This window comes from Rhamphochromis sp. 'chilingali' (genome assembly GCF_963969265.1).
Source record: "Rhamphochromis sp. 'chilingali' genome assembly, chromosome: 2".
Taxonomy (NCBI): Eukaryota; Metazoa; Chordata; class Actinopteri; order Cichliformes; family Cichlidae; genus Rhamphochromis; species Rhamphochromis sp. 'chilingali'.
Genome location: NC_137930.1, coordinates 44121443 through 44137862, shown reverse-complemented (window position 1 = coordinate 44137862; position 16420 = coordinate 44121443). Strand labels below are relative to the sequence as shown.

The window sequence follows — 16420 nt, the reverse complement described above, 5'->3', positions numbered from 1 at the left end:
ATCTTGTGGCAACTTTAACTCCACGATTGCTCTGAACGCATCCTTCCAAATCTGAGAATTCTGTCTGGAGCTGGATTGTCAAAATCGTTTTTTACAAAATCTTTTTTCAGGAGATATTTTTCTTTTGCTAATTGCTCTGCACAGGACAAAGACAACACTTTGCTCCTGGTTTTTATATCATACAAACAGGAAAGAAATGACATACCTAGTATCAATGTATTAGGATGGTTTACTGTATATTTCTTAAATCTATCTGTTATTCGCCAAAAAAAAAAAAGTCATTTGTCAGTCAAAATGCTATAATTCTCTACATACGTACGTACATACATTCAGAGAGAGGGAGAACCATAGCACATAAATCTGAAGTAAATGTGCCATGAAAAGGTTTCCAAGCAGCAACTGACTGTTAAGTCTATATTTATTGTTGCCATTTTAACAAATGCTAACATGAAATGTATTTGCAGGTTAAGCTTTTAATTTATCTTTGGAATAATGTATGGCATCACATTCTAGTGTCCTAAAATGCTGAGCAGCAATATTTGCTCTTTATGGATGCAGTCTCACTCTCCATTCCTCCAAACACCTTTCAGCATTTATCTGTGGGTTTGCAGCACCGTCTGCTGGTCTACTGAGTATATTCGTGATGTGATCTCGTCCCCCAATTAAGCATTAAGTGTGAATGCCCTTAACACTTGCAATCGTGGTTTTAAAAAAAGAAAGTACACTCTTTCATTTGCAAGGTTTAAACTATCAAGACATAATCAAAAATAATATGGTCCTTTGCAGGTCTTAAAATGAGGTAAATACCACTTTAAATGAACAACAAAACATGCCATGCCACTGTGGCATTGTTTATTTAACAAAAACCCTAAGGATACCCTATTATTGTAGGATAGACGCCCTTTCAGCAGTAATGACGTAAAGTTATACAGAAAACAGTTCCTCTATCAGTCTCTTACACTGTTGTGGAGGTTTTAGGGGGGTTTTGGGGTTTTTTGTGTTTTGTTGTTGTTGTTTATTGCCTCTCCTGTCTGCATGTAGCAATCCGAATTATTGTTTAAAGCCCAAGAAAAATGCCAAACAGATTTACTTTTCCAAGTGGACCTATTGCTATACTGGCCCACTTGATTGTCATAGTTTTTTTTTATCTTTATTTTTTATTTTAAGTTATTACAATCAGAACGGGGGTGGGAAAGAGAAATAAGAAGAAAAGAGAAGTTGGGAAGAGAGTTAACAGAAAGAGAGGGAAAGAAAAATGGAGAAGAGGGATAGAGAGAGAAAAGACACTGAAAATCTGCTTCACCACCTGCTAAAAAAACAAACAAGCAAAACGAAAACACAGCAGGGAAACCACAGTAACAACCAACATAAGCATAAATAACAGTAAATAATAAATACTGAATCTTACTGAGCAGCACATTAGCACGATATGTTTAGAGGCAGCAGCCAACCAAGACGTGTCTGTGAGTACCTGTTTGTACACCTGTGTGTGTGTGTGTGTGTGTGTGTGTGTGTGTGTGTGTGTGTGTGGTATTTATAAGGTTTCTCCACCTAAGTGTCTAATAGTAGGTGTGTGGAGCCATAGCCCTGCCCCCAGGACATGAAGCAGGCATGGAGGAGATCCGGGCCCCAGACATCCCGAGGCCCCTCAGAGCACGAGAGCCCAAGGAGGACCACACACTCTCCTTTACACTAGGCTCAATTCATGTCTGCATCATGTGCACCTTTAAATCCTGTTTAAGTTTGAATAGTACAGGTCAGTACTAGTGCACTATTTAATACCCAAATTTTCTATCTGATGGCACACAAGAGTAAAACAACAACAACACATTTCTTTTAAAGGAAGTTTCAACTTATATGTGTTGTTGTTGTTGTTGTTTTTCGTATGCTCCCCTTTAGTGCCTGAAAACCTTTCACATGAACTCTTAAGTACAAAAATATAAATGAAATAAACATGTTTCCAAATTCTGGAGCAACCATAAACATCATTTTTCTGACGATACACATCGGTACCAAAGCACGTTTAGAATATTGGACGGTTTAATGTAGTATCCGGTGGGATTCAATAGCAGGTTAAAGAGACGATAACAACCACCACCCCCGGCCCTAGTCCCCCTCCCTCCTCTTCTTAGACGCTCTGTCACATCGAGCTTGGTCGTGTCTCGCATTCGTCGGTGCTCCACTCCGGTCCCCGGGCGCTCCGGACCTGCCACGCGTGCAGAAACGTACTGTGGACCTACTCAGGAATTCTCCATCCCAACACCCAATTCCTGACGCTGAGGATTTACTTATTTAGTTCACAGTTTTCAGCCCAGTTTAAAAACTTTTCCGATTAGATTTTTTTTTCTCACCGGTGATGCCTCCGGACTGGAGACGCACTGGGACGCACCCGAACGTGAAAGGTGCAGCACTCTTAAACGGCCAAAGACTTCGAGGAAGCTCTGTGTACACAAAAATGAAAGAAAGTTGACGGTTTGGCGGCAGATTTGAGTTTAAAAACTATCAAAACCCAGAGATGGATCAATCGATCACACGGTTTCATTTTGCGGTTTAGCCAGAGCCATGAGGATGTGTGCAGCCCTGAGTCTCCTGTGTTTGTGGCTGTGCAGCGAGGCCGTCGTTTGTCAACTTCACTGGGACAAAACAAAGACGACGTTTAGTCCTTATAATAAATCCGCCACCGTTGAAAGGAATGTGCACAGCCGGAGATGGCGCACAGTCAGCCAGGAGGACCGTGGGGGGACACGCAGTACGAGTGCAGAAGCCTCATGGCTGGTTCCTCTAAACTCCTCGTCGTCTGAGCTGCCAGAGAAAAAGATCACCAGGCGCTCTCTGCGTGAAGGTGATGCCCAAAGTGGAACTCGGTCATTTTTACCAGAAGTTTTAGTTTTAGGCACGAAAGAAAATGATAAAGATGAGCCGAGCAATGAAGTGTCTAAACAAACCCAGCATGGACACAACTGCACGCGCAGGATGAGTGGACGCACACGAAGGCAAAGGCGGGTTGCCGTATCCGGCAGGGCGACGCACAGCGAACCGCTACCTGTGGCCATGGCGCAGGAGCTAGAAGCCGACCCCCCCTTCAGACTCAATACAAGTGACTATGAGGACGAGTACTCTCTCCCGGACTTTCCCGACACCACGCGGCTCGTTCCGGTGAACACGCGAACCAGACGCAAGCAGGTAAAGAATCCATTCTACCCGGTAACCGCGGAGTCGTACGGAGCCTACGCTGTACTGATAACCGCCGCCCTCATCTTTACAGTGGGCATCATTGGGAACGTGTCGATCATGTGTATTGTATGTCACAACTACTACATGAGGAGCATCTCCAACTCGTTGCTAGCCAGCCTCGCGCTCTGGGATTTCGTCATCATCTTCTTCTGCTTGCCGCTTGTGGTGTTTCATGAGCTCACCAAGAAATGGCTGCTGGGAGAGTTCTCATGCAGGATTATCCCCTATCTGGAGGTGAGAGGCAGGGTGGTGGGGTAGTGATGGTTTGGTAGTCCCTCATGGTGCAGCAGATATAATTGTAGCCGAGTTCATCTTACAGGTGAGACCATCGCGGTCAAGTGAACCTCTAAATTGTTTTGCGCATCTACACAAAGCGCTCTCCTTCGTTCTCCTCCTCAATACACAATAAATCCTCCAATGACTACCTGAGACTGGCTTCAAAAGTGAGTCAGTCCATATATCAGTTTTTATTCCAGGACCAGGTCCAGGACCTTTTCCCCCTAATCCCCAAGTTTCATTTTATCTTCTTTTCAATTTTGCTGGTAATGAGCTTTTTCATTCATGATTTCTTGAAATGTGACCTGCATCCACAATATATCTGTACAGAGTTCCTTCTCAGCCAGGTGCATAATTCCTGACATGTTAAAAGAACATTATTCTCAACTTCAACACGTGTTCAAAACATTAATCAAAAGTGGCTCTTCATAGTTGACATGAAACTTTCAATACATTTCTCCACAGGCTCATCTACTCTACATCTGTGCTAAATTTTATTTCAAAATTAAAGGTCAACTCTGCTCAAATTGAAAAACTTAAAGGGATGTAATAATGTCATGTTAAAAATGTACTAAACATCGTATATATGATAGTTGACATGAAATGTTCCTCTTGGAAACCCACACTGTGTGTGTAGAGTTTCATCTTAACCCACTGCATAATTTCAGGAGAAATAAAATTACATTTCTGGTCAAACCCAACATGCTCAATCGAATATAATATCACATTAAAAAATTACTCTACATATGTGCCACTGCATGTTATGGAGGCCACACGTGAACTCAAGAACAGCTTTAGTGCTGGAGTTTCATCCAAAGACAAAATACTAAATCAAGTGGAGCCAGGAATATACATTCTAGGGAAAACTACAGGTACATAATAGTGAAAACATGTAGCAAGGAGCACACAACTATGGTAGGACAATGACAAAGGACAGCAGAAGACAGAGATAATAAGTACACACTGGATATCAAGAGGAGAGGCAACAGGCTGGACACACGGGTGGAAGCTATAGACATAACAAGGCAGAGGAAGCAAACAACATGAGCCACAGAGAGCAATGGTTACCATAGTAAAATAGGAAAACACAACTACATGGGCAACAAGGCTTAACTTACATGGAGGAGAACAGGAGAACTACACAGATGAAGATGAGAAGTCACAAGAATAAATGCAGATGAGACTGGGACAGCAAGGAACACAGAACGGAACAAATTAATATCAACGAGACAGGAGAAGTAAAACTCAATACCAAGTACACAAGACTGTCATTTCCTGCCTGGAAACTGGTTGTAGTTTTGCTGACCCAAATGCTGTAAGCAAGAGATGAAGGTTACTAAAGTGAGCCTTTTTAATGAATGTGCGATAGACGGTTCAAAGCAAAAGCCAACACCCAGGAGTCAGAAGGAATAATTACTAAATTGGGAAATGCTATGGAAAACACAACAAGTGGAACAAAGGACAAAGAGAGACTGAGACAATAAATATAAGAGACAATGATTGAGGCAAGTAGGGGGCAGGTGGAGAACCACTGCTAAAACTAGACGACGAAGCACAGATGACAAAAGACTGCTAAAGTAAAAATAGAAAGTGACTAAACAGATGGCAGCCTCAAACACAAAGACTTGACATAGCGGTTCATGATGGAGGAGTCTATACTTTCTGTGATCCTGTGACGTAAATTTTGTGATCAGACAGTTAGTGTGGGGGTCTGCATGCCTGCCTCTTTTTGTGACCTCATGAGTTGTCCAATGCATTAACTATGTGAACATCAGGTCTCCAATAAATGAGTATAATCCAGGCTTAAAACCTGCTTAACAGTAATATCTACTCGGTAGTTGGGGTGTGAGGTCCCTGTGTCCGCAACAGAGTATAATCCAGGCTTAAAAAAGATATAAACTGTACAAAACAATAAATAGGAAGGGGTACACATGGAAATAACCAGAAACTGACACAAAGAACTAAACGGTAAATAGGCTGCACTTTGCTACTCCACCTGAGTACTCAAAGCGCTACAATATGCTTTATCCATCCATTCAAAGGAGCACTTTTTGCTACATATTCTACAAGGATAGTTTAACATGAGGACTGAAAGAACTACGGATCGAACCACGACCCGTGGTCTACGATGCTTCATATTGTGGCAAACAAAAAAAAACAACATGGATCAAATTGAGAGCCAACAGAACGTTAAATAATGACAAAAATTCAAAGACTATAACAGAAAACCCCAGGTCCAAAACCCTGGGGCAATCAGAACGTTTTCATAACTTCTTCTGTTTCCCTACATATTAATGAATTCATAAGAAAGGTTAGGGACAATAGGCTGTACATAAAAGAGATGAGGTTTAGCTGACACTCATCAGCTACAGCTGCCTGTTTCTGGATACCCCTAAAACCAGTATCCAGATGGGTAATAAATGAAATGTACCCATGATACAGAGGGAAAAAATTCCTTTCAGTCAAACTGTTTTTTATAAAAAAATATTTCTGCTTTAAAGTTGGACCTTTATACCATGACTCTTCAGGGACTGACTCACTTTTAAAAGCATTTATTCTCACAAATGTATTCATTTAATTTTAATTTTATTTTATTTAAAAAAACATTTTTTATCTGAATATCATCTCTTCTACTGACTCTATTACAAAAGACATCATACCTTTGCCTTTGAGACACTGACAGTTGTTGTTCAATTGGTGCTTACCTAAATTCCCATAGCAAGTTATCATGTCTGCAGCTTGTGACAACTGAAAGGGTTTTAATGTGACATCTGGAGACAAAAGGTCTTATTTATTGTGTTTAAGCTTCTTAGCAGTGGAAGCTTTTTGTCTGAGGCAGTGACCTACATGAGTTTATTGACGTCATCACCTCGCCTTATTGTCACCTAATGTAGCGAGGTGTGGTATGCGGCTCCACTGCAGAGGAGGGATGGCGCCAGAGAGGCTGGCAGGGCAGCTGGAGCTGATCAGCCAATCAGCCAATCCTTTATCAGGAGGTCCTGCCAAAAGCTAGATAACTGAAAAGCTGAAAAGTGAACAGCCTGATCAAAGTGAACACTGTAAATAAAAACATTGCAACAGTGGGTGTGACACACCTAAAAACTCTGCCGAGTCTGATTTTAGATCTTTAATTGATTTATCCAGTTTGGAACAGGCCAACATAAAATTAGTTTTTTTATGAAGACCTTTTTTAAAGTCTAAATTGATTATATCTAATTTTTTTTCAATATGACAGTTTTGACCCTGATTTTGCATTGTGGGTGTATATCATGGGGGAGAGGCGGAGACTAATGATTGACTGCTCTTGTGTCACGTTTGTTACAAGTTAAGAATGAGCAATTTGGGATACCACTCGCACCAGCCAACAGGTAAGACACACAGTTTCTGATTATCCATCCTGCCTCTTGCCCTTGACACACGCCCACAATACAAAGTGGTCAAATAAATGTATAAATTGCTTTTTCCCAAAACTCTGCTGACAGTTCTGTGTTCAGGTTCTGTAGCCAGGCTTCCTGTATAAAAGCTGAAAACATTGGAGTATAAAAACAAGTGTTTGGAGGCTTCATTAGCACCAAGAACTCATAAATAGTCTGGTTAGCTGAAACTGTTTCAAAACTAATTATCTAATTTGAGTGTAACTAAAAAATGTGACTATGGAATATTGTATTTAGTACAAATGTGAAAATGATGCAAACTGTCCATCTATACATAAAAAATACACACAATTTATGCATACAAAAAATATATATACAATTTTTTAAGACACATTTCTGATATATTATCATGGTTAATTTTTTTTTAGATTTATTTGAATTTAATGCTAACATTGTTAGAGGCAAATTCTGGTCTAAAGTACTTTTTATTTTTACTTTACTTCACATAATTGTTACAGTTATGAAATTGTACTTTTAACTTTTAACCTGATTCTAGCCTTTCTCCCAGGTGGTTTCTCTTGGGATCACAACCTTCACACTGTGTGCTCTGTGCATTGATCGTTTCCGGGCAGCCACCAACGTGCAGATCTATTATGAGATGATCGAGAACTGGGCATCTACCACTGCAAAGCTGGCGGTCATCTGGGTGGGCGCTTTGCTGCTGGCGTTGCCTGAGCTGCTGATCAGACAGCTGGTCACTGAGGACGACGAGCCACCTGATGTGACACCATGTGAACGTTGTGTAGTTCGCATCTCAACAGACCTCCCGGACACACTCTATGTCTTGGGGCTCACCTACAACAGTGCACGCCTCTGGTGGTACTTTGGCTGCTTTTTCTGCCTGCCAACGCTGTTCACCATCTGCAGCTCACTAGCGACTGCCCGCAAGATCCGCAACGCCGAGTGGGCCTGTGTCCGTGGGGGCAAGAAGCAGCTTCAGCTGGAAAGCCAGATGAACTGTGCCGTGGTAGCTTTGGCCATCCTCTATGGGTTCTGCATCATTCCAGAGAACATCTGCAACATCATTAATGTGTATATGGCGGCCACCATTCCCAGGAGAGCCCTGGACATTCTGCACCTTGTCAGTCAGATGATGCTCTTTTGCAAATCGGCTGTGACGCCCGTTTTGCTGTTTTGTCTATGCCAGCCATTTGCCAGAGCCTTCTTGGACTGCTGTTGCTGCTGCTGCGACGAATGTGGCCCGCCCCACTCCCCCACCACTGCCACTAGCAACATTGACAATGAGTGCACCACCACCGAGCTTGAGCTGTCGCCATTCAATACCACCTGCAGGGAAGCATCCACCTCTGCCACCTACTCTGCTGTGGGGACAAACTACTGAGGTCAATAATCAACATTGCCATTGTACCAATCCATAGCTATGATTTTGCACGCAAGGGTTGACCCTGCTTTCCAGCACTCGACGCTTGAGAGGGGAAGTACGATGCGATGATATGATAGATTATTGACAAGCGCTCTCTCCTACAGTGTCTAAGAGTGGAGCTACACCTGAGTGAGACACCTTGTCTCCCCAATTTTAAACCCAAACAAACATTCAATTCAAAAGCTTAGCAAAAACTTGTTTCTAAAATATCTGAGATAATTCAAAGGACATACAACTATATATAAAATGAACATTCTATATATTAAGTAGTTAGTTACAGTTTGTTCCATTATGAGAGGTGTTACACCAAACGCCCTGAATTGTCTAAAACAACCCGATGTACGGCAGGGCTGGAATGGCTGCAGTGAAAGGAATGTTTGGCTCCTGTGGACACAGACCCTGAGACTGAGCTTCATCTGATGGGATCAGCAGATAGTTTTTTGTTTGTTTGTTTTTAAAACACCCCAAACTCTTGAACACGCTTATGTTTACTGACTCACCGAATGAACCTGCTCTCTATCTATTAACTGTTAAAAGATTTTCTATATTTGAATGAACAGTATTAGCCACTGGCAAAAACCTCAGCATTTTTAATGAACTCACTGGTATTTTTACTGAATCTGAGATCAGTTGTAAACTACTTTTTGTCACTGTTTACAAAATCTGAAACAAGACATGGTTGGTACATTTCTGATGTCACGAGAGTTTGTACCGTAATTCAATTTGTTTACAGATACTTTTGTAATTCTCCTCCGCACAGTTTAACTTTCAAAGCCAGAGGAGCGAATTTTACCCGTGGTTGTGCAGAAATGTTTTCACGTAAATATGCAGTTGTTTTAGCTCCACCAGCATTTCCTTCTGTGGTACAGACATTAGTAACAGTTAGTGCAGTACCTAGATGTTTTAAATATAGTCAGTCACAACTGTTTTTTTTCTCTTTCTGTCAAAAATTGTAGTTAATTATAGAAAAGTATATAATTATTTTTTTTAAAGAAATTTACATTGAAATAGACTTCATGTCTGTTGGCCCTTTGACACACTGGTGACCTGTCCACAGTATACCCCACTTCTTATCCTCTAGCAGCTGGGATAGGCTGGAGCCCCTCTGCAACCCCTAATTGGCCACTAACCTTTCAAAGAAAGATTTTAAGATTGTATTTATATTATTGTAGGTTTCTACCTTACAATATACAGTGCCTTGAGGCAACCACTGTTGTAATTTGATGCCACACAAATAAAACTCAATTGAATTTGAAGTAAATTTATATAGTAGTCAGTTCCCTTTCTCCAAACGGTCCTTTTAAGAAACTGTAACCAAATTATAATTTAGTATAAATAAAGATTTCATTAAAAAGCATTTTCCATGAAATTCATGCAACATTCAATTTTTAGTTTTTATTGTTTTGTTTTGTTTTGGGGTTGTTGTTTTTTACAAAATGAAATATCACATTAATAAAAGAAAAAAATACATATCTTTGGAGTATGGTTTGAATATGATATTGTCTTTTTTGTGCAGCAAATTTCCACATAGTCACTTCAGTGTGGTCCCAAGTAGGGTAGGTTTTGATTATCGATTTATCAATTAAAATCGATTCTGGCTTGGATAACGTGATATCGATTCATTAAAATCCTGAATCGATTTTTTAATATAAATTTATTTTGGCCGAAATAAATTTCACCTGAGAAATGCCAGAATCTCAGGTGAAACCTCACAAGATTTCAACAACCACCAAACAGCTAAAACAGTAAATGAGAGCAGGAACACGGATTCTGCACAAAGACGTAAAAACAAAGCGCTGACGGATCAGAATCAGTGAGATGTCGCCTTTCTCACCCGACGGCACGGACAGTCGGGGCTGAAAGCCGACAGCTCGCTGATTCTGATGTTTCGGCGGGTCCGCGCTTTGTGTTTACGCCCTTTTTGCGCTGATTGTAAAGCTGTTAGTTTGATCTCTCTCCAAACAATATTGACCGAACCAGCAGCAAAAGAAGCTCCAAACTGCGCTTCACATAAACATCGTCATGAATTCCCTCTGACTTTTGCTGTTTTGCTTCCACCACGATAAAATCCCACTTCATGCACAGCTCTCTCTCTCTCTCTCTCTCTCTCTTTCAGTGTACTTCAAGAACAGTTTCCCGTCTAAAAATCTGTTTTCTGCATTATTCGCTTGCCTATTATGCACAAGTCTACCGTTGTTTACAGCGCTGTCAGACACTGTTATTTTTCCTTTTACTTACTTCCAAAAACAAAGCCTCATTTCTGCTGTTCAACAGGCTTCTGAACAAATTTAAACTTTTTAAAATTATGCAAAATTGCAAAACGCTTAGCTGTGTCTCTAATCAAACCTCTGTAACTTTGCTCTGCTTCACTTCAGCAGCATCAGGTAATGTTCATATGTTGATTAATGGTTTTCTTTCGTTTTTGATGTACTGCAGAATATTTTTATAAAATCCCAGGCCAAGAAAGTCGCCTTCATGTTTTTCTGTGTTTTATCTTCAGCTACTTTGACACAAAGGCATCTGCTGTGACGCTCACACCTTTGATAAAGTCTCAGCTTTCTTTTTATAGATATAAAAATATGGAAATGTACTGATGTATGATCTGAATTATAATATTTCTGACTCTCTGAGGCAAAATTTCCCCAATTCAAATCGAATCGAATTGAACTGGATCGAATCATGGATCGAATCGATTCGGGACCTTGTGAATCGGAATTGAATCGATTCTAGAAATCAGTGACGATACCCAGCCCTAGTCCTGAGCTGTGATCAAACACAAAGCCCTTTAAAAAAACAGGTAATGTTTCTGTAAGAGTACATATAAGAGTACAGTGTTTCTATAAGCCCTCACTTATTACTGAACTGCTCCATTTAAATTTCTGCAGTCTTCAGAAATAATGTTACTGAATAAATGCTTTCTCCACATGGTAACATTTTTCAAACATGATTTTTGTTTCACAAAGTTGAGGTTGGCTGTAGCATACTCCTTTGGATTTGATGTTTCTTTTGATGAGTTAAAAAAATTTGTACCAAAATTCACTACTGAGAAATTAATCTCATCTTGCAGATTTCCAGAGACTAGTTCCTAGAATGGTACTTAGCTGCTATGAGCCTGAGTTCAGTCAAGTTATTGGCACATTTAAATGTAGTGATGCCAGGTAGTGATGTGGCTTGGTCAACCGGGCTGCGCAACAAAGATCGAGAGGTGCCAAAATGCAACCAAAGTGTAGTCTGGCTTAATGTGCACCTAACTGACTTAAGATATGACTGTATGAGCACGTTGCTCTTTACAGGCATTTTAATAATATATCACTGCAGGAGCTCAGGGATTCGCTGATAGTGCGATGCTGCAAAAGATTGACAAGATTAGACTTTTGTCAAAGTTTAGCTGTTCGTAGAGCTTTAACACTTGGAGGACAAGAAAACATTTCTAAGTGAAGGATAGAAGTAGAGTGTGAGACGTCATTGCCATACATCCAGAGCACACAGCTACTATTGTTGCTGCAGTTCAAATTGAACTCGTTTACTCAGAATTGCAATCAGTCCAGTTAACAGTTGAACCTCCTTAAAACATGAACAGAAAGCAGACAGAACTGAAAAGTCAAATCAGAAATATAATTTATTATGAAAGTTTTTTTTCCCTCAAAAAACTGCTCTGATAGTTTATTTGCTGCATCACATTCAGCACAACCCTCAGCTGTTTTTTCTCTCACCATAATTTAGTCATCATCGTCACCATGCAACTAACGTGGACAGAGCACGCCATTGTCCATGCTTCGTGTTAGGGAGTTTGTCTCTCAGCTGGGCCGGCACAGTGAATAGTGTTACAGTGCTACAAACTGCACATCTAGCCTCATTTATGCTAAGACAATAAGTTGTTGCTGATGGTCTTTTTGTCCTGAAACAGTGCAGTCAGTAAACAAAAGACTGTAGGCAGTTTCTTCTTCTAGTGAAGTTCTTACTCTTAATTTAATTTTGTTAATACATGTTTCTAATTAATATTTTAATTAAATTAAAGTGCACCCCAAGACTTTTTTTTTACTTTGCTTTTGTCCTTTAAGCAGTTCCCCTTACCAGGCAGTGTAAGTACTGTTGTAAAACTGCACAATGCTTTGAAGGCACTGATTTCAAAGTCACTTTCCTTGTTCGTGCCTATGAAAACAAATCTAAACACATCAGTAAAACTTCAAAAAAGAAAATATGTTCCAACACGTACACTGCTGATTGCAGCACTGAAGATGATGATGAGCTTATACAGAGGTGTTTCTTGACATGGGCTGAAAGATGTTTTCACATTTAGGCCGTATTTACACCAATCAAAATGCTCCTTATTGTTAACATAAATGACTTCTTCATTTCAGGAAAAATACCACTCTCTGTGTTGCACTGAAGTAGCAGGTTAAATGTATTAACATGGAGGCAGTGGCACTCCTGTTACTCATTTTATTTAGGCTGTTTTAGGCTATAAAACAAAAGTTTTTATGTTTACATAAATATTTTAGCGTAAGTGCTGTTTCAAGTGTAAATACTGTGTAATGCAGGTTACCTGTAAGTTACAGTAGGCCTCACTACAATCATTAATACTTGTGAGTAATGCTGGACTCACAAAGAAGTCCTACCATTAATTAATATTTCAATCTTAAATATGAACAACCTATCTCTATTAATCAGCTATGTACCACAGGCCTTCAAGCTTACAGTTATTAAACCGTTACTTTAAAAGCCATGACTTGATCCAGATGTCTTAGTTAATTATAGGCTAATCTCCAACTTTGCTTTTATCTCAAAAATTCTTAAAAGAGTGATCAGAAAAACAATTAACAGATCATCTGTAGAGGAATGGCTTATTGGAAGAGTTTCAGTCAGGTTTCAGAGCTCATCACAGCACAGAAACAGCTTTAGTGAAGGTTACAAATGATCTTCTTATGGCCTCTGACAGTGGACTCATCTCTGTGCTTGTCCTGCTAGACCTCAGTGCAGCGTTTGATACTGTTCTCAATAACATTTTATTACAACAATTAGAGCATGCTCTAGGTTAATTATGGTGTTCCACAGGGTTCGGTGCTATAGGACCAGTTCTGTTTACATTATACATACTTTGGATGGCATTACCTTGGCCTCCGGTAACACTGTGAGGAACCTTGGAGTCATTTGTGAATAGGATATATCCTTCAGTGCACATATTAAACAAATATGTAAGACTGCTTTCTTCACTTTGTGCAGTATCTCTAAAATTAGAAATATCCTGTCTCAGAGTGACGCTGAAAAACTAGTCCATGCATTTATTACTTCCAGGCTGGACTACTGGAATTCATTATTATCAGGATGTCCCAAAAACTCCCTGAAAAGCCTTCAGTTAAACCAAAATCCCGCAGCAAGAGGACTGACAGGGACTAGAAAGAGAGAGCAGATTTCTCCTGTATTGGTTTCTCTTCATTGACTCTGCGTTAAATCCAGCATGAATTCAAAATCCTGCTCCTCACATACAAGGTCTTAAATAATCAGGCCCCATCTTATCTTAATGACCTCGTGGTACCATATCACCCCATTAGAGCACTTCGCTCTCAGACTGCGGGCTGACTTGTTGTTCCAAGAGTATTTAAAAGTAGAATGGGAGGCAGGGCCTACAGATTTTAGGTCCCTCTTATTTTTTTCAGTTGTTGCCTGTCCCGTTCGGCACAGTAGAAATTAGAATTATTGTCTGAAGGCCAATAAAAATGCCAGATTTTATTTTCCCAAGTGGATCATTACGGTTTTGTCATAGTAGTTCACTTGATTGATCTTTACTATTTATTTATTTAAATAAATAAATATTTAGCTTTTAAGGAATTTCAAGCGGAACAGACAGGACCAGGGTACAGGAAAGCGAAAGTTCAAGAAAAGGAGAGGGAAAGATCAACAGAAGAGAAGAGGGAAAGAGAGAAAAGACACTAAAAATCTGCTTTTTTTCCTGCTGGGAAAAAAAAAGAAAACAAGCAAAAAGGAACAACACACTAGGAAAACCACAGCAACAACCGAGATAAGGATGAATAACCTTAAGTAACAAATACTGAACAGTACTGAGTGGCACACAAGACCAACAATGCGGTAACAACAACATGCTTAGAGGCAGCAGCCAAGGAAGATAGTGTGTCAGTGAACACCTGTGTGGATGAGCGTGCTTGTGCTCATTCACAGTTAAACAGTTACAGTTTCACCATGTAACTATCTCTCTAGGGGCCTCTGACGAGCTCATGGGCCGCAATTGGTTGATTACTGTCAGATGTGTGGAGCCAAGAGTGGGAATCTGAAAAAGCAGAGAACAGATATAAAAACAGAGGCAGAGGAAAACAAACTTTGGCAGAAATACAGGGAGAACAGAGGGATCATGACAGAAACATTGTTAAAACAAAAATCACACAAATTTCCTTACTTTTTATGCAAACTTTATTTCATAAGGCTTGAAAAAAGCATTTGAGACTTTGTACTCATTAGTTTACTTTGATAGAATCTGATGGCCATTGGAAAGAAGGTTTAGAGCACTTGCACATTGGCTTCATTTTTCAGACCAAAAATGTATGTCAATCTTATATAAAGTCTGTTGATTAGCTGTATTCCAACATGGGATCATTTTAGATCTATTCTCATATGAACTCAAGCATTGGGAAGTATGGATATTAACCTGATGGTGAAACTAAAAGGAAAATGTGGGGCTCACCAAACTTAGTAAATGTGAACTATTTCATTATGATTCAGTGGTTCATTGTTGGCCCAAAAGTTGTTTTTTTTTCTTAAAAATCTTTACTTTCATCTCATCATTTCAATTAACAGTGAATTTGTATTTATAGCATTTGTGTCCTCTGCTAATGGCATAACATTCTTGTTTAATTGTGTTCATAGCAGAATGATCCTGATGAGGCTCTTTTCATGTAAACCAAATTCTTCTCTAATCATCAGTTTGCCTTTGATTTGTTCTCTGGCACAAAATGTGCATGTTTAAGGCTTTTGTAAATGAAGCTGGCAGCCCCTGTTGCTGCTTCAGTAACTAGACAGCACCATTCATTCAGAAACAAAGGGGTGATGGGTACACAGGCTTCAGTATTGAACAAGCTGCTCACTGACCTTCTCCCAATTGCTCCCAGGGCTGTTTTCTGGGATAAGAAAGATATCCCCGGAGGGCTGGAACTGCTGCCTCTGACTGGTGGAGGGGAGCCAGGCTTCCAAAGTAACCAAACTACTTATCCAGGATTTTGCAAAGCACAAGAAGTTTGGTGGTCTTAAGCAAAACAGCCATAAAGCTAACTATCATAAAAAACTATGAAAAAACATGAAGTTCCTTAATGCAAGACAGGGCTTGCTGCCAAATTGCCAGTTCCATGTTTCTGTTTTTTTTTTTTTTTTTGTCTTGGTTATAGAGCAAACACAATGCAGTTAAAATCTCCCTAATCTATTTGAGATAGCAATGTTCAAATGTATCTAATGACTGGCTCTGCTCTTTACTTCATTTACACAGGTGATTTTATGTGTACCCATCACTCTGGCTTCATGCATACAAGCAACTGAATTTGCTCTAACAGACCTGAATAAATATCAATGGTATTGAAAGTAGCTGTACATAATGTTATATCTGGAGATGGCCATGAGTATTTTTTTTCTCTAGTGGTTAAAATTTTATTTGTGAAGAAATTCATGAAGTTGTTAATAGTTAATGTTAAAGGAATGCTTGGCTCAACAGAGCTTTGACTTTTTAAAGGTGTGCATTTGAGAATTATACCAGGGAGTCAAGTACTTCCATTGCTTTCTTTTTCACAGGAGCTACAGTATTCAGAGTCGTAGGTAGTGAAGAAGTAAAATTATTAACAAAATGGGCATAAAATAAACTTAATAATAATAAAATAAACTTAATTGCAGCACTTTCAGAAAGACATCCACTGTGATGAAGTCTTTTCCCCACTGCTGTTGCCATTATTGTAAATTTAAATGTATTAAGAAATGATCAGATAAAAGAGAGTTTTCAGGAAATACTGTTAAATGTTAAAATGCCATATGTTAGAACAAGATCTAGAGTGTGATTAAAGTGGTGGGTGGCATCTACCATGGGAGAGTTAACGGG

General features: G+C 39.7%; 1 protein-coding gene across 2 annotated transcripts; it reads left to right on the top strand.

The window, feature by feature from the left end:
* The first annotated feature begins 2125 nt into the window (after nucleotides 1-2125).
* Nucleotides 2126-10526, top strand: LOC308392658 (prosaposin receptor GPR37-like). 2 transcript variants are annotated; one of them, XM_080875804.1, is made up of 2 exons: nucleotides 2126-3183; nucleotides 7453-10526. In XM_080875804.1, exons 1-2 carry the CDS (start codon nucleotides 2563-2565, stop codon nucleotides 8284-8286), a joined length of 1455 nt encoding a protein of 484 aa, XP_080731930.1. In that variant the 5' UTR covers nucleotides 2126-2562; the 3' UTR covers nucleotides 8287-10526. The 2 variants fall into 2 exon arrangements, with proteins under 2 accessions (XP_080731930.1, XP_080731929.1); XM_080875803.1 differs by having other exon boundaries at nucleotides 2128-3468.
* The last annotated feature ends 5894 nt before the right edge of the window (nucleotides 10527-16420 follow it).